Raw genomic sequence first — 22,181 nt, 5'->3', positions numbered from 1 at the left:
TGGTTACATATGATACACACACCACTCTTCAATTTACAATTTAACCGAACTGAAATAAGGACATGGCTGAGCATTAGGTTATAAGAATTTTCTATGAATTCCTTTTATTATACCCGATTTAATAGACAATTCAATCCCGAATATTTGACTCTTGTCCTTTATATTCGTAATTGGGACAGCAAAAAGGTTCCATTTCCACAAACTTCTTTCTTTTTGCATATAGTACATTTTCGCATTTTGATTAGTTGCATATGAATGCAAGTTATTGAGGTGATTTTAAAAAACAAAATATAATATTTAATGGGAAACAAGTAAAAAAACATTAAGTTCGGTCGGGCCAAACTTTTAATACCCTCCACCTTAGGGTAAAGGAACCAAATCGTGGACCTACACATGCAATGTTTCGCCAACGGAGCTAGAACCCATTATGACCTACAAATACCAATTTTATTAACAGCCTGTTTTTGTAACATTATTTTTTCCTTTCGTTTGGAATTTTATCAAAAGAAAATATATTTTGGGTTTTTGTAGTGCATGTTTTTTCTGTGAATAACAAACACAATAAATCTTTTTTCCCTTTGTATTTTTGGTTTTTGTAACGAAAAAAATACAAACGGAAATGTAAAAAAAAACGATGGGAGAAGACTGTTTGTTACAGAATCTCGACAAAATTATGTGTTTATGACGGGGAACTTATATATGAACAATTTTTCATATCAACTTTTTGTTAGCGGATCTTGTTAACCTTTTTTACAAAAAAAGGCTGTTAATACACCTTGGCTGTACTCATATCTAAGAGCGAACCAGTTGTTCGATACTAATGTAAACATGCTATATAACAATTTGTCATGTGTGGGCAGCCCTAGTAATGTGTAATCGATAACAGTTATAGAACATTCATTTAGTGATATCGTTCAGTTTGTCATCTCAAACTAAATGAGAGGGGAATGCGTGAATTAATAGTTGTTATTTAATAAATTTTTTGTCGGGTTTTCAATTAAAATTATCCAAAAATGTCTATTGCAAAGAGGGTTCAGGTATGAACTTCATTATTAATTACAAATCTGTATGAGAGACAAATAATGCAACTTGTTTTCTTTCAGCAATGGGCAACTTTTGCTCGTCAATGGCACATCTACGATTGCACTTGGCAAAATCCTTTTGATTCTGCAAAAATCATTTCCCGGCATTTAAAAGGAATGCAGAAACCTATTTATCATCCAATGAGTAAGTAAACTGTTGTTGATCAATACTTTGGAAAACTAGGTCAAATGAAAGTATATACGTACTCCAAAACAAATCCTAACTGGCCACTGGGCGAATTTTTGATACATATCTCTGTTACATCGTGAAGTTAAGGTTATATTGCCTTAATGAAATCCCGCACAATTGTATAGTATAGGAATGCATGACTTGTGTACAGTTTAGGGCCGCCTAGCGGATCGGTCTGAAAATTATGCCATACGTACCTCTTTGTTGTCTTGAGTACAACGAAGTCCACACTTCCCGAGTTATTGGCCTCTAAGTTTCCTAAGGGTGTATTTCTAGTGTTTGTAAGACCAACCAAGGCAAGATGGACAGCCCAAGTCGAAGACCGTCCATTAAAAAATTTTGAAATTCAGAAAACTATGGATTATCCTCGAACTCAGGACCATGAGGATATATTTGGCAGAATTTTTAAAGTTATCGGATAGGGGCGCCTTAGCCCTAGATGCATACATTACCAAGTAGAGCTTAACTCTAGTTTAGTAAAAACTCTTCAATTTTTTCGAAATTTTATCCAGTGGTAGGTATTTTTACCCTGATCCCGGGAAACTATTCTTGGGGGACGGACCTGGGACCCCAGAATATTTACCCGAAAGTCCGGGTTCAAGACCCCGACTAGACCCGGATCCAATTACCCGATTTAGACAATATAGATATCGTTGGAAAGTGGTCACATGATGGGGTAAGATGTTACGGTTGGGAAGTTATAGTCAAATGATCGATTTTTTGGACCCGGATTTTTTATAAAACCCCCAAAAAGTCAAAAAAGGATCCAAATATACCTTTTTTGATTGAAAACATAGTTTTAATGATCTGGTTAGAGTCGGGTTATGCGGATGGAAAGACCCATATCTCTGGACTCAGTTAGCACAAATTGTAGCATTTTGGAAAGGTAAGAGTGTCAGCTATAATTTGGAAACAAATTTTGTTGACGCCCATAATGGGCCCTTTTTTGACTTTTTGGGGGTTTCATAAAAAATCCGGGTCCAAAAAATCGACTGACTATAACTTCCGACCATGACAACTTGTTGGATAGGTATTTCCATAAGCTTTCAATCGATACCCATATTGTCTATATCGGGTAAGTGGATCCAGGCGGGGTCTTGATCCCGGGTAAAAATACCTACCTATGGAAAAAATTTCGAAAAAATCGAAGAGTTTTTACAAAACTAGAGTTGTTCCTTATAGACATGGAAGTTTTTGAAATAAGAATAAAACGTAGGTAGGAATCACAAAATTAGCGATTTCTTTCGGGTTGTAATCACTTCTACAGTGTGTTGCATCAAAAATTTGGAAAATACGCTTTGTGTTTTTCTTTCGGCCCTTATTTCACAATATATTCCTATGTAATTATATGTGTTTCTTTAAATATATACCCCTATGTTAGAAAAATATTAAAATCAGTCAAAAAATATCTTTCATCGCAATGAGTGGTAAATACCCTTTAATTATTTATAATCGAATTGCTTTATTTTAATGTCCCTTTTCAGATGATTGCGGAGACCATGTTGTCGTTATAAATACGAAAGAAATAGCTCTCCCAGGTGACGAATGGGTAAAACGTGTTTATTTCCATCACACAGGATATCCTGGTGGTGCTTCTTGGACCCTTGCTTGGCAATTGCACGAAAAAGATCCCACAATGGTCATGTATAAGGCTGTATATAATTCAATGAAGGGAAATTTGCAAAGAAGACATACAATGCAGCGCCTTCATTTGTTCGCAGATGATAAAGTTCCAGAGGAAATACTAGCAAATGTATCAAAACAAATAAGAACACCGCGCCAAGTACCACAACGTTTGGATATGATCGACAAGGAAACATTGGAGAACTTCCCATCGATTATGGACTATCCAAAGGATTACATTTTGCGATAATTTTGTTTTTGGTTAAGAATAGTTTGTTACTCTGTGAAAAATATAATTTGAAATAGAGAAAGACTTGTTTTCTTACTTTTAATGCTTTGGTATAAATTGCTACTGAATCGTAGTCATAATTCATTCCGACTTGGCAAATCCGAACAATCAATTATCCATAGTCGAGTTTCTTGCAAGCCACACACGATACAACTTAGGTAGTCAAGTTGCATGCTCAGGCCCATGCCAGAAGAATACAGGCACCAACGCTTGGGAGCATTGATATGTCCAAAAAATATCAAATGTTTTTTTTTTTTTCAAAAATAAGTAGATTTTTAAATGTTTTCTTATACGACGCCATTCGGAGGTTATTATAATTCGCGTTTTTCAACAATTTTTACAAATTTAAATAATATTTCATTCAACATTTTTAATTACAAAATTGGTTTCACAGTTCATTGTCCCAGCAGCTGTGTCGATGCATCTACCTATATTCTTCTACCATGCTCAGTCCACAAACGATACAAATTTGTGTACAACCTCTTTATGCAACTTCACTTTCTGAAGAGTTCATTTGAATTAAGATGACACCGGAAAGAAGTTCATGCTATATAATTGACTCAATAGCTTTTGTTTCCCTTCCCAATCCCATTTTATAATATTCATTAAAATCACGCATTTGGTCGAATTTCGTCTTGTTTGGATGTGCACAATTGTTACTGGAAGTCATATGTTAATCCGAAAGTTCTGCAAAAAAGAGCGGTTGGAGAGAAAAAATTTGAAAGTTCTTTCAGTGAGATTTTGCAAATTCTTGCTGGACAAATTTCTTCTTTCAACACTTCTTCTTCTCATCCATCGATATTCAGTCAGATGTTTTCTATTGTTTATTTATTTCTTTTTGTGCTTTCAATTTGAAAATATTTTTTTGAAATTAGCAAGACTAATTGTTTTTGGAGAACAACTTTACAAAATGTTAAGTTAAGTTATGTTATATTTTATTGAGTCTTTTTTACTTTACAAAATGTGAAAAACATAAATATGAATATGTAATAAAAAAATTTGTTGGAACATCCGAATGACAATCCGAACACATCGAATCTATCTTTCTTTTATTGCTCATATTTGTATTAATTTACTAATTTCAATTTTATTTATAAACTGTGAAATTGGTGGTGCTTCCTCTCTTTTAATTCTTTTAATGGGGGACAAATTAGTTTGTTTTGACAAATCAGCTGATTAGTTGCAAGCTTGTGCAGGAATACCGTCTATTTTCTTTTCGGGGTTTCCTTGCAAAAAAAAATAAAATAAAACTACCTTACTCTCTCAGAAAGATGCTGCTGAAAATTCCTGCAGGAAAAGTAACCAGACACACCTAATGTTGTTGTCTCTTCGAAAATAAACACAAAATAAAATTGTATACGACATGCCCACAAACGTTACTATCGGTTGGCACAACATGCCAAATATCAAAAAAAAATTTGATTTTTTGTGCAACCGAGACACAACTTCGTACAACCGGCCCACAAACGATACAATCTTGTCAACAACAATACAATCTCCAAGTTGTACAACCACATATATCGTGTGTGGCCTGCATCAGAACATTGAGTACCAAAAGTCGATTATTCGACTTACCTATCCCTAATTTGCAAAAAAGTTTGTTGGCCTACAAAAGCCGGACGCAAGGTAGATGTACTAGGTAATCGCATCAGCCCAGCTGACGGCACCATTAAATGTCAAAACAAATTGTTGTAATGGCGAATTCGCCCTAAATGAATGCAACAACAAATTTGTTTATGTTGTCTTCCCTAAAACTATTTTTATAATATTTCAAATAATTTAAGAGCAAGTTAAGAGTGAAACCAGTAAAAATAATTAAAAGAAAATGAAGGAAGGAGTATAGAATGGAGTGCAGCTTTAAGAATTAAGTTAGCCTCAACATATAAGATTCCCAAAGCACATCACGGGAAGTGGTGCAAGAATTCGACTCTTGTCATTTGCAGTTCCGGAAAACTTTCGGTTTAAACCAGTAAAATATAGTCATTATAAGTTTCTTGGTTTAAAAAATATCGCAATACTACAATTAATACTTATTTTACTCTTATTTGTTTTACAATAAAAACTTTTATTGCGAAGTTCGTTTACGACGAGAGGCACACAAAATAAAATGTAAACAAACACCTCGTTTCTGATTGGTTGAAACAAATTTGCCGCAACCTTTAAATGTCATGGCGAATCTATGTTTTTCGCCTTAGATGCCAATTTTGACATTTGAGGGGACCACAAAAGTTGCTTTGTTGTAGCAATTCGCCGATGCGGTTACCTGTTAGATCTACCTTGGCCGGACGGAAAGTTGATATTACAATTTGCACACCCACGCTACGTAGAGGTACTCAATCATTGCATTTCAAAATTTTTCGGGTTAAACAATTTTGCAAATTTAACGTTTGTGTTATATTGATTAAAATCATTCTTTAACATCCACTTGTTGCTCCCCCTGTATTGCTTGTTAACACTTGGAGATATCGCAAAGAAATAACACCACCCGATAAGATTAAAAAATCCCTAACCGAGATAATCTAAAAATTGTTTCAACCGCAGCCAAATAGAATTTTAGTAAAGCATTGTTGGAATTTTCGTTACAGTTCACAAACGTTCGTTGACCACTCAACAACTTTCCTCATCCGATCTACTTCAAACCGTTCCAGTTTATTGTGTATCTAATCGTAATATGGGTCGCCTAGGTAAAGTTGATCCCAGTTCCTACTCTCAACCGGAATTGATTACAACCAAACACAGCAGTTTGGAATGGAAGGTAGATTTCGACAACACCAAATTGAAGGGATCTGTCACCCACAAGTTCAATGTTTTGGAAAATAATTTGGAATCAATTGTGAGTAAAATAAAGTACAAGTGCTATTGAACCAAAGAAACTGATATAATTAATGCTTTATAGATTTTAGATGTTCGCGATGTGAAAATCTTAAATGCAGAAATAATTTCATCTGGTTCCACAACACCTTTGAATCATTTTATCAGTGACCCAGTTGATGATATTGGCGCTAAGTTAACATTGGAACTTCCCCAAGGCACCGCTAAAGGAGAGTAAGTACAAAACATTTAATTTGTGATTTATTTGCTGCCAGTTATCAACGTAGTTTCTTTGCTAATCAGGTTAAGACTCCTACCCATGTAGAAATATGTATTTTATGTATAATTTATAACCGTTTTCCCCAAGTAGTCGTAAATTTCATATTAATGCGGTTTTATAAGGGTTTTGATTGGAAGGTATTGGCTGGTAACAAATAGTTTAGTCTAACGATAATTTTTTTTTGTCTCTAACATTGAATTCAAGAGTTTTCTAGTAATGGAAAGCGATGAAATACTAAAGTTGTTAGATTTCCCCTAGCGTTACCAATATAAGGGGAAATTCTCGCATACGGCATTGAACAAATTTTCATCGAAATGAATTTGTGTAGGCACATGTTAGAAAATTTATTCTGCTCTATCACAGTTCTTTAGTTTATTTGTTCTTATGGATGTGTCCCTGTGGCTATTTTGTGGAACTTCTAATGAAGACACATACATTTGCCATCTTTAAGTAATCAAAACCAAATATAGAGTTTTTCATTTGGTATAACTAAGGAATAAAGTACAAGACAAAATAAGTCTTATACGTTGTTCCTAAGGCAATTTGTTTGTCACAGGTACTTCCAGCTAATGACCTGAATATAAACTTCTTTTTGAACTATGTGGGGTTTTGCGAGGATTGTTGAAATTTGTGTACAAGATTCCCAGATAAATACTTTAACCAGCCAATAAATTTTATTTTTCCTAAGAAAAGCACAGTCTGTAAGATATTGAGAGCGGTATGAAGCTTCATCTGCAGATGTTATTTGGTTTTTGGATGCGCGGTCTCTGGTCCATTTTGTTAATTTTAAGAAGAAAAGTCAGTAGTGATATGATATCCACTCGAAAAAAACAGTCTCGGGAAATAAGAACTTCTCAGTGATAAATTGTGTATCGCTGTGAATTTCACATTAATACTTACTTGTAATATGTAAATCCAGACTGCATGTACAGTGGACATAATCCACTTTTCCGTTTTGGCATTTCAATAGAGTTAGGCTCAATCGAGGTATTTTTGTTTTAATTTATACCATATAAATACCTAATCTGCATGCAGAATAAGATACCAAATTTATACATAACCAATTATTTATTTATATTTTTTTTTTATACATTTTTAGACTTACTGTTCGCATTGACTATGAAACTTCGCAAAAAGCTAGCGGTCTACAATGGCTGACACCCGAACAAACTTTGGGCAAGAAACATCCGTACATGTTTTCACAATGTCAAGCTATTCATGCACGTTCCATTATACCGTGTCAAGACACACCGGCTGTGAAATTTACTTATACTGCGACTGTGGAACATCCAAAAGATCTTAAGGCCTTAATGAGTGCCCTAATCGAAAAGCAGGAAGAAGGTCGCACAACATTCAAACAAGACGTTCCCATTCCAGCCTACCTCTTGGCCATTGCTATTGGTGATTTGGTTTCCAGACCTTTGGGTCCCAATTCTAATGTTTGGGCTGAGGAGGGCATTATTGAGGAATGTGCTGCCGAATTTTCAGAGACATCATTAATGTTGAAAACTGCTGCAGATATCTGTGGTCCATACGTTTGGAAACAATATGATCTGTTGGTTATGCCACCTTCATTTCCATTTGGTGGTATGGAAAATCCATGTTTGACTTTTGTCACACCTACCCTGCTGGCTGGAGACAAATCGCTGGCCGATGTTGTTGCTCATGAAATAGCTCACAGCTGGACCGGTAATCTGGTGACAAACAAAAACTTTGAACATTTCTGGTTGAATGAAGGATTTACCGTTTTTGTTGAAACAAAGATTGTCGGCCGCATGAAGGGTGATAAGGAACGCGACTTCCATATGTTGAGAAATTTGACGGACTTACAGGAATGTGTATGTGTAGAAAATATAATTCGCCTGTTTAAAGCATAATTTTAACCTTTTTCGTTTTTTTAGCTACGCACTCAATTAAAGGATACCCCAGAGTTGACTAAATTGGTCGTTGATTTATCCAATTGTGGCCCTGATGACGCTTTCTCAAGTGTACCCTACATGAAGGGATCTACATTCTTGCGCTATATTGAGGATTTGATGGGTGGTCCAGAAGTTTTCGAACCATTCCTACGCTCCTATCTACAAAAGTATTCATATCAATCTGTTGTAACAGACGATTTTAAAAATGCCCTCTACGATTATTTTGTTTGCACCGATAAAAATGGTAAACTCAACGAAATTGATTGGGAATTGTGGTTGTCTTCAGAGGGCATGCCTCCAATTATTCCACAGTAAGTTTTTAAAAATAATAAAACAAATTGTATTGTTCGAAATATTTGTATTTTTAGATTTGATCAAACTCTTGCCAATGTCTCAAAACAATTGGCTTTGTTGTGGAGTACCAAGACCACTGAAGAATTGGCCAGCAATGCCGAAGTTAAGCAGAAAATCTCCACCCATCAATTAATCGATTTCTTGGGCAAATTAATTGAATGCAAGGATATCAAAGATTTAACTGAGCAAAAAATAGAACTTTTGGAAGCTACTTATAATCTGAAAAACACAAAAAATGCCGAAGTTCTTTTCCGTGTCATGCGTTTGTGCATTATGGCCAGACTCATGAATCGTATGGGTCAAATTATTGACTTTGCTAATTCTAACTTCCGCATGAAATTCTGCCGTCCAATTTATCGTGATTTGGCTCAATGGCCTGAAGCTAAACCGATTGCAGTGAAGAACTTCGAAAGTGTTAAGGATCAAATGATGGCGGTCTGTTCGCACACAATTGAAAAGGATTTGGGTTTGAAATAATTATCACACACAACGAGTTGTGGCATTTATTTATTTAAAGTATAGCTTCTCTGTAATTATGAAAGTGAAATATAAAGAGAAGTTTTGTTAAATGGTAGATGTTTTTGGTTTCACACATAGGAACATATATATTATATATATCTACCTTCCTCGCTGAGCTGAGTCGATCTATCTATGTATGTCCGTCCGTCTGTCCATGTTAATTTGTAATCACTCTACAGGTCGCAATTAAGGCCAGATATTCGCGAAATTTAGAATGGAGGGGGGCTAGGGCCAGAATAGAAGCCTATTGCTTTTGATCACTTAATATTTAGGGATTGAAATGGACCAAAAACAGAAAATTTTTCCGATTATGCAGTTGGTCTACATGTCGCAATCATCTAATCTAATCATCCAATCTAGGACTAGAGCTTAGGACTGGACAGAAGCCTTCCAATTTTGATGGACATCGGGAAATATTTAGTGGGTAAATCAGACCATAATATTTGTGTTAAATAAAAGTCAAATTTTCCATTAAACCGCGAATATTTTTGATCCCGGCGAAATCACAAATAGATGAACAGGTCAATTCTGACCTTTACGTAGATGGCGATCGTATATATAGCGAAATATATACAATATATATATATATATACACAAAGGAAGGGGATGTTAGCTAGAATGCTTATACCTCAAGAATGGCTGGACCGATTTTGACAAATTTTGTCAATTCAGAATGCCCTCTTGGCATAAAAGTATAAAATCTTAAAAAAACGCATAAAAAGATGCCAATAATGATATTAATATAGATTTTTGCTGTATTATGTGTCATTTTTTATTTTTTTCACATTTTTTAGGTCTTGCGATTTTTTCAATTTGACTTATAATATTGAAGTGTACATTTTGTAATAATTTTTTAAATAACAACACAGGTTGGGTTTATTATATACAGATTGCAATTATCGTCCGATCCTCACGAAAATTTTCACAAGGGTAGGGTTAGGCTCAAAAGGGCTAGGCCTATTGTTTTCAAAGATGTACGCAATATATTTAGGGGTTGAAATAAACCAACAACTAACAATGTTCCTGATTTCGGAGCCGTTATAAAAGTCACAAATAGAAACCAAAGGACCCGAAATCTCGCATGAAGTTAGAGTTTAGGACAGGGGGTAGAATGGAACACTACTTTTGTGTGAAAAATATCAACATTACTTACAGGCGATATCCGAAATACACAAATGGCGAACTGCTGGTTTTTTATGCTGATTTCGTTGACGAATATAGCCAAATATTGTAGACAAGCAAATCATATTGATGAGTCTAAATTTGGAGATACAGATGGGCCTCTTGCTTTTGGAGATGATCGCAAAATATTTACCGTTCAAATGAACCAAAAACAGAAAAAAAATTCCTGATCACACTATTGAAGCCAATCGACATGCCTAAGAGAAAATTCTTGCATTTGAATTATATTTAGCTGTAAAATGTACCACAACAACTAACAGCACGACGGAGTGCGTAAATATTGGGCAAATATCTCTGGTCAAAATGCTAAGGGTAATATATGGATAGTGTTCCGTGACATAATTTCAAAATCGAAATCTTCTAAAATGGATTTGGACATAAAGGGGCTTCTAACATATTGTAGTGTTGTAGGGTATCACATGGTCGCCGCCGCACGACTGTAGCTTTTTCTTATTTGTTTTATATTTGATTTGGAAATATATTTGATTAATATTTTGAATATTTGAGATTTGACCGCCTTTATATTTTTAAGATAAGTTTAAAAAATAAGAATAAAATAGAAATAATAAATTAATAGGATTAGTTGGGTAGATCGCTCTACTGGCAATTTTCCAGCAATTACTATATCCACAGCCTTGTACAATAATACCCACAGCCTTATGGATATAGAGGGTATATTTTATCTGATATGAAAAAACTTTCGACTATGTGCCCACGATAACTCTCGAAGCGGTATCCGATTTCGTTCAAATTTGGAACATTGCAATATTTCTGTCAGACTCAGATCGAGTTCGGAGATGGGGGAAGTCCTCCTTTTAGCACTTTCCCCATAAAAGCACACAACTTTCAATGAAAATAATTTTCGTCGTAAAAAGCAATAGATGCTGCTTTCAATTTCATTTATTTCTTTACTGCTAACGGCAGTTTAAACCTACTTTTAAGTTTTTCCTTTGTTGGGTTTTCTTGGTTTCGCTTCGGTTCTTCTAAAAAAAGTACAAACCTTTAATAAATGAAACATCACGCAAATAATCAGTTTCTTGTTTTTTTTTTCTTTTGTATTTGTTCATTTATATAATTGTCATTTTTTTCTTTATTAAAAAATAAGCAAAACTACGTTTATAACAAGATGATTTTCATTCTCATGCTTAATTAATAATTTTGTTTATTTGTTCTTTTACTTTTATGTGTAATAATCTCTTGTCAAAAAAAATATGTACTTTTATTTTGGTTTTTAAATAATTTTTCGATTAAATGGGTTTCGTGTTAGATTCAGTTTGTTTTATATATATGTATGTTTGCATGTATATTAAATTGTTGTGTGTTGTTTGATGTTTGATTTTTTATTATGTTATGCGTGCCATGGGTCTCTTGGCATCGAATCCTTATCATTAATACAGGGTCGTGTAAACTTTAACAAAATCGAAGCAAGACACCTTAACAATGACATTGGTAATACGACACTAACCCTGGCATTGCAATTTGTTGTTGTTCTCCTTACTCGGATATCAGACACAGAAAAATGCATGAAAGATAAACTGAGTTGATGTAAGATTTAGAGGGCGAAGTATTCTGTTCACCTTCCTCCCCCAGAACTTCAGTTTTTATTTCATAGAACTTTCTGTGTAATTTTTAATTATTCAATCAATGTATGTTGTATATTAAGGATTTCATATGGACAGTATGTACCGTTTTTTTTTCTCTCCTCTTCATTTCCAATTGATTTTTGGATTTTATTGGTTTTTTTTGGTTTGAAATGTATTTTATTTCTGGACAATTTTTTAAGTTTTTTGTTTTATTGTTAAACTAGAAATGTGGCGCGCTTTATTGGCTACGAGATACATGCAATATTTTCCAAATACTAAATGGAAAATGCAGCAAATGTATATTTAAATGTATATGTGTGTGTGTAAATTGTTAATAATGTATAGTTTTGTAAATGAAAAAAGGAATATAAAAAGTAGATTTGTTCACAATGTTTTTAATATTCAAAATATTGCTTTGCCCGAATTCAAAAAAAAAAAAAAAAAAAAAAAAAAAAATGTAACGAAATTGCATCTATTGCACTGGCCGTTTATCAGTAATTGAATTGTAGGTTGTTGTTTCTTTAAGAAGAGCCAAACTTTGGTAATTTCTTTGGAAAATTTACCAAACGTGATCATCTTTGAAGAAACACTAAAGAATGCCTTCCATTGGAAAACCAATTATAATACGCTATATCAAACCTTTGTTTAAATTTGTGAATATGTAGACATACAACACGTTAAAGTCTGTAGTGAAAATATTAAATTGATCTTGTTGCACCTTTCAGACACTTTTTTATTCAAATAAAAATGAAATGAATAAATGTTGAATAATGAAAATAAAACTAATATAATCGCAATAATTGTAATTGTTGCAAAATAGACAGACTTAATCCATTATTGTTGTTTTTATAAAAACAATGTTTGTTTATTAGTGGAGAAAGATGCTAATATTTACCAGGGAGTAAGGCAGGGAATACCTAGGTTTTGGAAAGAGCCACCAATCATCTTCAGTTCCCGTGTTTTTTGTCTGGGATATTCTGCCCAGGAGTTATTTTAAAACTAACTCCTATGACAAAAAAACTTTTTTTACCCAAGTGACAAGATCCTGAGCTCAATAGAAAAGGAACCAAAGAATCAAATTAAACTAAAATTATTTTGGAAAATCTTGTTGTTGCAGGCTTTATCCCTTTATTGTTGTTTTTATAAAAACAACGTTTGTTTATTAGTGGAGAACGATGGTAATGTTTCTAAATCTTACAACCGCACTTATAAACATTTTCGTTTTACATGAACGAAATAGCGTAACCATGTAAGTTGGTTATGTTACAACATATGTTTGTTGTTGCAAAATGGTCAGGCTTAATCCCATTATTGTTGTTTTTATAAAAGCTTAAGCTTATAAAACTAAACTGCTTTAAAGTTTGTCCAATCTTCTCAAATTTTGTATGAAAATAAAAACAATATCAAATTTTGTTTCATGCCTCGAAAATCCATTACAAATATATTCTCAAAAACTTGATTTTCCTAGAAACTAATTTCAACAAAAATTCCGTTTAGCAACAGTGCAATATTTTAATTAAAAAAATGTGTATTTTTGAATTTATTTTTGTATATATATCAAATTGATATATGAATGCATATGTAATTATTGTTTTTTGTTGATCTTAGTTCTGTAGATTCGTTTTTTTTTAATTATTAACTTAAATTGTACAGAGATATTTTTTGTTTTTGGTTTTGTTGTTATGGCTTAGGATTTGGACAAAAAATATACATATATAAATACGTATTTGTTTGTGATCGTTTTTCTTGGTTGGTTTGCTTCTTCTCTTTGGTTTTTTCTAATGTGTTTCAGTACTGTTCTTTTGCTTAGTTGCTGTTTAGTGTTGTTTATTTCTATCGAGTCCTAGATTTGTAGTATTTGTTTTATATATTTTGTTTTCGTTTCATTATCGCTTTTGTTTTATTTTTGTTTTGTTCTATATGGCCATTTATTTTCTTGATTATTACTTCATTTTTTTTTTAATTTCACTTTTGTTTTAAATTCTTAATAATTTCAGTTTGCTTTCATTTCGTTACGTTTCATCTAAATTTATTATGATGTGATTTTCATCTTGATTCGGTTTTCTTTTTTGTTCTATTATTAATATTACACAATTACAAATTTAACATTATTATTGTTTAGTTTTCATGTTCTCTCTCTTTTTTTCTCGGTCTTCTTTTAGTTACCAATTACAATTTGAAAATTTCAGGTGAAATTTTGTTACTATTTTTTTTTGTTCATTTGTTTCTTTTTTTTGTTTTCGGGGAGTTTTTAGGTTCTGCGCTTGCGCATTTTCTTTCGTTTTGTGTATCAGTTTGTTCTTCCTTAGCTTAACTTGTTTAACTACTTTCATTGCAATTTATTGTTAATTGTTAAATAATGTGTTGGGAATAATCCAATTGATTTTCTATCGTCACTTAAAAAATTCTAATTTAATTTTGTTTTAAAATTAAAAAAAAATAACATGGTTTTAATTGGTTTTGGGGTTTTTACGTTTATCTCTTTTTTGTTTTGTTTTAATGCAAATTGTGTTTTTTCGGTTTTTCTAAAAAAAATATATATGTATAATAATCTTATAATGAGGAATAAAAACTATCACGCACTAGAATTATCATTGGATCGGGATGTGGATGGACCGGCCCCAATATCATCGCCTAAGACGAATGTGGGACTCTGGCGGGACGTAGACGCAACAGGTTGATAGTGGTAACCCTCACGATAACGCTGATTCGGTTTACGGGTTGGTTGTGTGTGACCCAGTGTTGGTCTTTGATTATTTATTTCATTGGGTCTTTTGGCTGCAAAAACAGAAAACAAGCACATATTGAGTTAGGAGGATTGTTGTAGCTCCCTAAACCAATTCCAACTTACCAGGTATATAAGGCTTTTGATTATTATAGGACGTTGGTGATGATATTGTACGATTGTGTTGATTGTGATGATTCGTTTCACTGTGCGCTGTTACGCTATTATTACAATTATTGTGATTTTGAGATTGTTGCTGTTGTTGCAGTTGCAGCTGTAATTGATGACGATTCGGCACATCCGTACTATCGATTGGACTCATCGGTGTCATTTCACGATCCTCGATATACATATCACTACCATCGTCGGGCACATGACGATATTGTGTCCATGGCCAGGAAGCAATACCAGACAATAATAATGACTCAATGGCACAGATATATCCCAATATCTACAAAATGACGAATCACATAATCAAAATATATACAATTTAAAGCGGGAGATGTTAGGGATTCGCATACTTACCGCTGAGGCAAAAAGAGTATCTTTTGTGTATTTCGATACCAGGGTGTACTCGCCGGCAAAGAGCACCATGTGCATTATTAATGTCGAGCTCAAAATTAATATTAAACCAATACTCAGGTACATCCATGTATTCTAAATGAGGATAAATAAGATCCGCATATTTGATTATTGAAATTAATGTACATTGAACATTGTTGTATCTAATCTTATATTTGACGTGAAATACTCAAAATTAAAAAAAAAAAACAAATCTGAAAATAATTTTAAAGGTGTGGGTACATAAGCAACTCGAAGTCTTCGCACGGCATATTTGGTGACATATCATATAGAGATGCCAGAGGCGCACTCATATCATGCCGTCTTTTATACCCTCTACCATACTATGGAGGGTATATTAACTTTGTCATTCCGTTTGTAACTCCTCGAAATACTCATGTCAGACCCAACAAAGTATATATATTTTTGATCAGCGTAAAATTCTAAGTCGATTTTGCGATGTCCGTCCGTCTGTCTGTCCGTTTGTCTGTTGTAATCACGCTATCTTTCGAATGAATTGAGATAGATGGCTAATTTGCACACATGTTTAGTTTTCCTGTAGGCAGGTTAAATTCGTGAATGGGCCATGTAGGTCCACGTTTTCATATAGCCCCCATATAACGGTACCTCCCGATATTCGGTATTTTGATGATTTTAGCGACATTATTCACCGGAATTGTTTCAAATTTGGTATTTGAAGTTCGAAATAGATACTACACCCTAAGACAGAAAATTGTCTGTGCAAGTCCACGTCTTCGTATAGCCTCCATATAACGGTACCTCTCGATATTCGGTATTTTGATGATTTTAGCGACATTATTCACCGGAATTGTTTCAAATTTGGTATTTGAAGTTCGAATTGGATACTACACCCTAAGACAGAAAATTGTATATGGTGGTCCAGGTCTTCGTATAGGCCCCATATACCAGTACATCTCTATATTCGGTATTTTAGGTACAATACCCACCGAAATTGTTTGAGATGTGGTATTTGAAGTTCGTAATGTATGCTACAGCCTGTGACAGAAAATTGTCTATGCAGTTCCAGGTCTTCGCACAGCTCCGATATGACGGTACCTAACTATATACGATATTTTGATGATTTTAGCTACATTATTCACCGTTTATTTCAAGTTTCGAATTTAAATATGGTAATGGCTTATGACAAACAATGCCTATGTAGGCCCACGTCGTATACACCAATATAACGTCTATATTTGGTATTTTTAAAATTTTAACAGAATGTTTTAATGATTTTATTTTCTGAATATTTCCAAATTCGTTCCAAATGGTGGAGGGTATTTAAAGTTCGGCCCGGCCGAACTTACTACTTTTTAACTTGATTTCCTTATGATTTGACATTAATATGACCAGCTGTGATGCCAAGCTGCTTATGTACAAAATATGCCATGCGAAGACTTCAAGCTGTTTACAGCTTTGGATTAATATCTTAGCCTAACACAAACTTAATTCAAACTTGTCTGTTGAGAGAATAAAACAAATCTCTAAAAAGAAATACAGGAACGAACTTTCCTTTCCTTAACCATGGGAAAGCCCACTGGCCTGAGTTCAGAGAGTTCACCAACCTTCCTTTGTTACGGGAACTGCCCAACCCTTCTGATGTGCGGCTAGCGGAAAGAATTTTCCTGCAGCCGCTAAATGTATATACCTTGCTGGTCGAATACCCAAAGTAAGACCAAATTTCCCAGCAGAGGCAGCGGGACTAGCGAATGAGCGTGATGAGCTCCGGTGTACCAAACCTACTGATCCCAGTAGGGACAGTGGAAGTTAACAGGTTGATGCAGGAGCTTAAGCGGAAAAAGTGGCTAGACCATCTGGAGTGTTGCAAGATCGGAAGCGATTTAAGTAAATTGTGGGTAACGGGTAAGTCACTCTCGAACCCTAGGAAAAAGCATGATAGGACAGCAGTCAAATTTAACGACGTAACGGAGACTGATCCGAAGAATTGCGCTGGCCATTTTAACCGCTTATTTGTGGAGCACCCCGAGAGTGATAGGCCGAGGCGAAGAGTACTACGTCGTATAAGAGCTCTTCCCGCCGAGGATGTACCTCCACAGTTTACGATGGGTGATGTTGCGAGTGCCATTCAAAACGCTAAGTCATTCAATGCGGTAGTCATCCAATGCAGACGGAATATCAATGGTAATTTTGAAGCAACTGGGAGTTGAGTACACCAAGAGTTGAGTATCTAACAAAAGTCCTTAACCTGTCGTTACCCACCCACATAGTTCCCGAAGTCTGGAAAATGAGCAGGCTTGTCCCGCTACTGAAGACAGGCACTTTGCAGTAGCAAAGACTCTCGAGGCTTTACTCCTTCTCAATATCAGAGGAAATTATTCAGTTGCTAACTTGCCACTCTATATCCACACATATCAGTCGAAGACTCAACCAGAACAGGCCGTGCCATATAACAGTAGTGGTGGCTCTTGATCTATCAAATTCCTTTGTTACGGTCAACCATACCACGCTGTTTGAGGACGTTGAAAATACTACCCTCCGGCCATCTTAGACACGTTGGATAGTCAATTATATGAGTGTACGCCAGTCGTACTTGGAATTCTGGAACAAGAAGTCCCAGTCCCGTTGAATGAAACAGGGAGTTCCCCAACGTGGGGAATTCCGCGCCCTCCAGGCGTCATCAAGTTCGTGACATATGCGAATGACTGTACGATCATAGCGTCGGGTCCTGTAGTTGAGCTATCTCGCGGAGCTTGCCGCCTTCTTCCATGCGAGGAATATGAAAATATCCGACACCAAATCAACAGCCACACTATTTACCACATGAACTGCGGAGATGAGATGGTGTTATATTCGACAGCATGTTCAAGTCGTCCGCGCAAGCCACAGCTATCTGCGATAAATTGAAAAGTAGGAACAAGGTTCTCAAGGCGCTAGCTGGCAGCATTTGGGGCGCGGATAAGGAAACCTTGTTGAACTCTTATAAAGCGATAAGGCGGCCTGTGGTTAGGTATGCGGCTCCAGTGTGGTCTGCGAATACGAGTGCAACGCAGTGTAGAAGTATTCACACCTGCCAGAATGCCGCCCTGAGAACTGCAACAGAGTGTCTTCTCATGACTCTTGTGGACTATTTATATGAGAAGACGAATGTTCTTCCCTTACGTCAGCATAATCATTTGCAGATATTAACCAGTTTTGCCATAGAACTTAAGTTTTGGATAACATTTTTAAAAGATAATCCAGACATTTCATTATATTTTCGCGCTTTTTCACTCATTAAAAAAAAAAATATGAAATAAATGAAAACTTGTTGCGTATAATTTTGAATTTTGGCAGGAAGCGGGCATACCCTCGGGGCTGTATTTCTGTAATTTTACAAAGCTGTGGGCACTACGAGGTACTAACAGTCAGTGATTCAAGCCCATTAAAATTAAAATAGGTAAAGCAATGTATCATTTGATACGTCCAAAATTTGTCTCATTGAAAAATGGCTTCGAACATGTCTGAATATGTCGGTGTAGCATTAAATCAACTAATAAACGCTGAATAAAATTTAAGAGTATCAATTAAGTGGTTTTACCCCTAGCCACATCTAACGTTCCACGCCATTTATGACTAGCCGGTTTGTATCCTATTTGCTTTCTACATCGATTATTTCTACGATTTAGATATTTTGTCTCACTCAACTAGGATGAAAAATTGATAGAGCCTGGAGGATATAACCATTCCAAAGATATTAAAAGCTGGGGCGAAATTGTTACATTCGATATCGAAAAAATTTCGATCTGAATTTCTATATAAGTTCATTTTGGATTGATAAAAATGGAAATTTTGGTTGAGGTGTTCAACTCCAACATTTGATATTTAGACTTTCAACCGTAATTTTCAATTAAATAAAGACTGCATTGATATTTTAAAATTCATTTCGATCGACATTTTTTCAAAGTCTTGAAGTTGTGTACCACTTATAGCCCACAAAAGGTAACTGAGGCATGTCATTCAGAGACATTCCCCTTGTACTCCGGGAATATTAACTATGTGACTTTTTTGTACTCATGTAACATTTATTTTCAAAATTCACCAACGCTATACTCACAATTTTTGTCCAATTGAAGGGAAACATTAGGGCTATATGTGAAATGTCAAGAAACAACATGAGGCATGTGATCAGAAGGGAAAACAGTGCACAAAACACCATCAATCTGAGGCGTCCGATGAGTGGCAGTAAAAAGAGACCAACTTGTACCGTTCCGGCCGAACATTCACAGGCCAGACAGGCTGCTGAAGATAACTGTAACGGGATAAATCAACATTGAATGATTTCAAGGGTCATACAACTCCAATACGATTACAACTTACCACCAATAGTATTCTTACGATCCCCGTGGGCGTTTTTAAATGTTGCGGATCACAGTGTAGGGCTACACCCCATGGCAGTGGCGTTTGGGCGATACGCTGTTTGTAATTGGCGTGCGAGTCCCACGACGTGCACGTACCCAGTGGCGATTCCAAGGATAATGATAGCTCTCCGGCCCTGCTGCCAGCTATTTCAAAATCCTGTTCATCGTCCAGCTGACAGCAGACCGGCTCCAGTTCACGTATCTCGTCCAGTAGTAGTTCTATCTCGTCCGTTCCATATAGATCAGATACAGACGGTATATAACGTTGGGTTTGTTGCATTTCCCGCTGCGGGGGTTGTCCCACATCACCGGATCTTGTGCGAAAGAATTTTTATTGGCTGAAAATGTTTTGCAATAATCTTCTCGCGAGCAGCAGCACAATCACTCTTTTGCTGAAACTGTTGAGGTCCTTTGTTTATTGTTTTTGTGCGTTGTTGTGTTTTGGTATGGGGTTCGTTAAAATTTTTTAGTAGTAAAGTAGGAGGAGGAAGTAGAAATTGGCGAAAGTTGTGTTTTTTATTTGGTAAAAGTTCTGAAATGAGAGGAAATAGAAAATATTTTTAACGATGTTGTGAGCATGGGTAATAATGGGTTAGAATTTCAAGAACGGAATTAGTGCGATGCCAAGCCAATTATTTTGAATTTTTATTTGGCAGATCAAAAGTTAGAACGAAATAGTAATTTTTTCATAGACTAGCAAGTGCCCGCTATTTCGTCAGCGAAAAGTCCACCTTAAATTTTAGATTTGTTCCAAAAGTTGGTATAAGTACTTTTTAGTACTCAAAATATAAAAATTGTTCAGTTTGACAATATTTTTTAATCAAAACTTCATTTGAGATTTTCAAGGTTTTACTTATTCATAAAGTTTTTCCTTTTTCGGAAAGAATAATAAGAAAATGTTCACATTTTACACAAATAAGTCTTCAAAATCATTAATTTTGAAATTTACCGGGGATATTAGCAAAACCATTGCACAATGGACCCCCATCCAATTTTTCTAGAAACCAACAGAGCCAAAATATCATATTTAAAAATGTCAGCTCTACCCAATACGAAATGTAGTTAATTTTAGTACATTCGTACAATTAAATTGCGCATTTCCAAGCCCACCCCCGAATCGCACTCCAAGATACCAATAGAGACCTCAATATCAAATTTCGGGATTCCAGCTCTATCCCTTCACCCAATACCCAATTTAGTATGACTTAGTATCTTTCGAAAAATTATAGTAGACATTTCCAAAACCACCTCCATATCTTAACCACATACACCAACAGGGACATCTATATCAAATTTTAGGATTTAAGCTCTGTTTCTTCACCCAATATCAAATGTAGTACAATTTAGTACTTTTCGTACAAATATAGGGCGCATTTCAAACCACCTTCATATCTTGATTCCAGATGCCTACAGAGACCTCGAAATCAAATTTGAGGATTCCTTCACCCAATGCCAAATTTAGTACCATTTAGTACTTTTCGTACAAATATTGGACGCATTTCCAAACCACCTCCATGTATCCACGCTACACATGAACAGCAACTTTAATACAAATTTTCAGATTTCTAACACTATCTGTTCAGCCGATACCAAATTGTACCAAATATAGTACTATTTAGTACATTTTGTGCACTTGTATTACACAATTCCAAAACCACCTCTTTATCAAAAAACTGCAACCCACAGGGACCCCAATACAAAACTTCAAAATTTCAGCTCCATCCGTTCACCCTAAACCGAACTGTTCCAAATTAAGTACCACTTAATACAGTTTGTACCCTTTTAGTACGAATTTCCAAAATACCCTCCACCATACATAGTATGGAGGGTATGTTAAGTTTCTCAATCCGTTTCTAACTCATCGAAATAATCATTTTTGACCCAACATAGTATTCATTCTAAAAATTCTAAATTGACTTGATCATGTCCGCCCGCCTGCTATAATCACGCTAGAGTACACATGCGATAGGAAGCTTTGATTTTGCAGAGGGATGTCTTTTGTCTGTAGGCAGGTCAAGTTCAAGGATGGGCATCTATCCCATATTTATGTTCCCATATGACGATGCATCGGGGGTATCGGACATTCAAATGCGAAACTTAAAAAAATCGGTGAATAATGTAGCTAAAATCATCAAAATACTGAATATAGGGAGGTACCATTATATGGGGGTTATACCAAAACGTGGACCTGCACAGACAATTTGCTGTAATATCTATTTCGAACTTCAAATTCCAAATTTAGAACAATTCCGGTGAAAAATTTGGCTAAAATCATCAAAATACCGAATATCGGGGGTAACGTTATATGGGGGCTATCCGAAATCGTATACATACAATGTTCCGCTAACGAAGCCCAAAACCCATTATGACCTCCAGATAACAAATTTTTAGACAAATTCGTGAAAAAATGTGGCAAAAATCATAAAACTACCGAATAGTAGGAGGTACCTTTATGTGAGGGCTATACGGAAACGGGGACCGATACATCTCATTTTCAATAAAAACCATCCTAAACACAATTCAAATCTTTGTGCAAAATTTTGAAGCTCGACGTCAAATAATGTATCGTGATTTCAACAGATAGACAGATGGACATCGTTACATCGACTTAGAATTGTATGCTTTTCATGAATATATCAACTTTCATCTACGAAAAATATTTAGAGATGTTACAAACGGAATGA

The 22,181-nt window shown here is 35.2% G+C and overlaps 2 protein-coding genes across 4 annotated transcripts in view; one reads left to right on the top strand and one right to left on the bottom strand.

Moving 5' to 3' along the window:
- Positions 1-898: 898 nt before the first annotated feature.
- On the top strand, positions 899-9,117 carry LOC101894296 (large ribosomal subunit protein uL13m). 3 transcript variants are annotated; one of them, XM_059131100.1, is made up of 7 exons: positions 899-1,037; positions 1,104-1,227; positions 5,770-6,017; positions 6,081-6,229; positions 7,375-8,113; positions 8,177-8,505; positions 8,563-9,117. In XM_059131100.1, exons 1-7 carry the CDS (start codon positions 1,014-1,016, stop codon positions 9,023-9,025), a joined length of 2,076 nt encoding a protein of 691 aa, XP_058987083.1. In that variant the 5' UTR covers positions 899-1,013; the 3' UTR covers positions 9,026-9,117. The 3 variants fall into 3 exon arrangements, with proteins under 3 accessions (XP_058987083.1, XP_058987088.1, XP_005190708.2); XM_005190651.4 differs by lacking the exons at positions 899-1,037; positions 1,104-1,227 and adding an exon at positions 5,028-5,513; XM_059131105.1 differs by lacking the exons at positions 5,770-6,017; positions 6,081-6,229; positions 7,375-8,113; positions 8,177-8,505; positions 8,563-9,117 and adding an exon at positions 2,757-3,206.
- A 4,976-nt stretch (positions 9,118-14,093) lies between these two features.
- LOC101894460 (uncharacterized) overlaps positions 14,094-22,181 on the bottom strand; it is a 55,508-nt gene continuing 47,420 nt past the window's right edge. Inside the window, exons 2-6 of the mRNA XM_011297145.3 lie at positions 19,457-20,029; positions 19,194-19,388; positions 15,083-15,214; positions 14,684-15,008; positions 14,094-14,610 (exon numbers count right to left, since the gene is read on the bottom strand). Coding sequence (XP_011295447.1) covers positions 14,408-14,610; positions 14,684-15,008; positions 15,083-15,214; positions 19,194-19,388; positions 19,457-19,777 — 1,176 coding nt within the window. The 5' untranslated portion in view covers positions 19,778-20,029 and the 3' untranslated portion in view covers positions 14,094-14,407. The remainder of the gene's footprint in view (positions 14,611-14,683; positions 15,009-15,082; positions 15,215-19,193; positions 19,389-19,456; positions 20,030-22,181) is intronic.

The sequence above is a fragment of the Musca domestica genome, unplaced genomic scaffold (genome assembly GCF_030504385.1).
Source record: "Musca domestica strain aabys unplaced genomic scaffold, Musca_domestica.polishedcontigs.V.1.1 11, whole genome shotgun sequence".
NCBI classification, from domain to species: domain Eukaryota; kingdom Metazoa; phylum Arthropoda; class Insecta; order Diptera; family Muscidae; genus Musca; species Musca domestica.
This window is presented reverse-complemented; position numbering and strand designations above follow the sequence as displayed.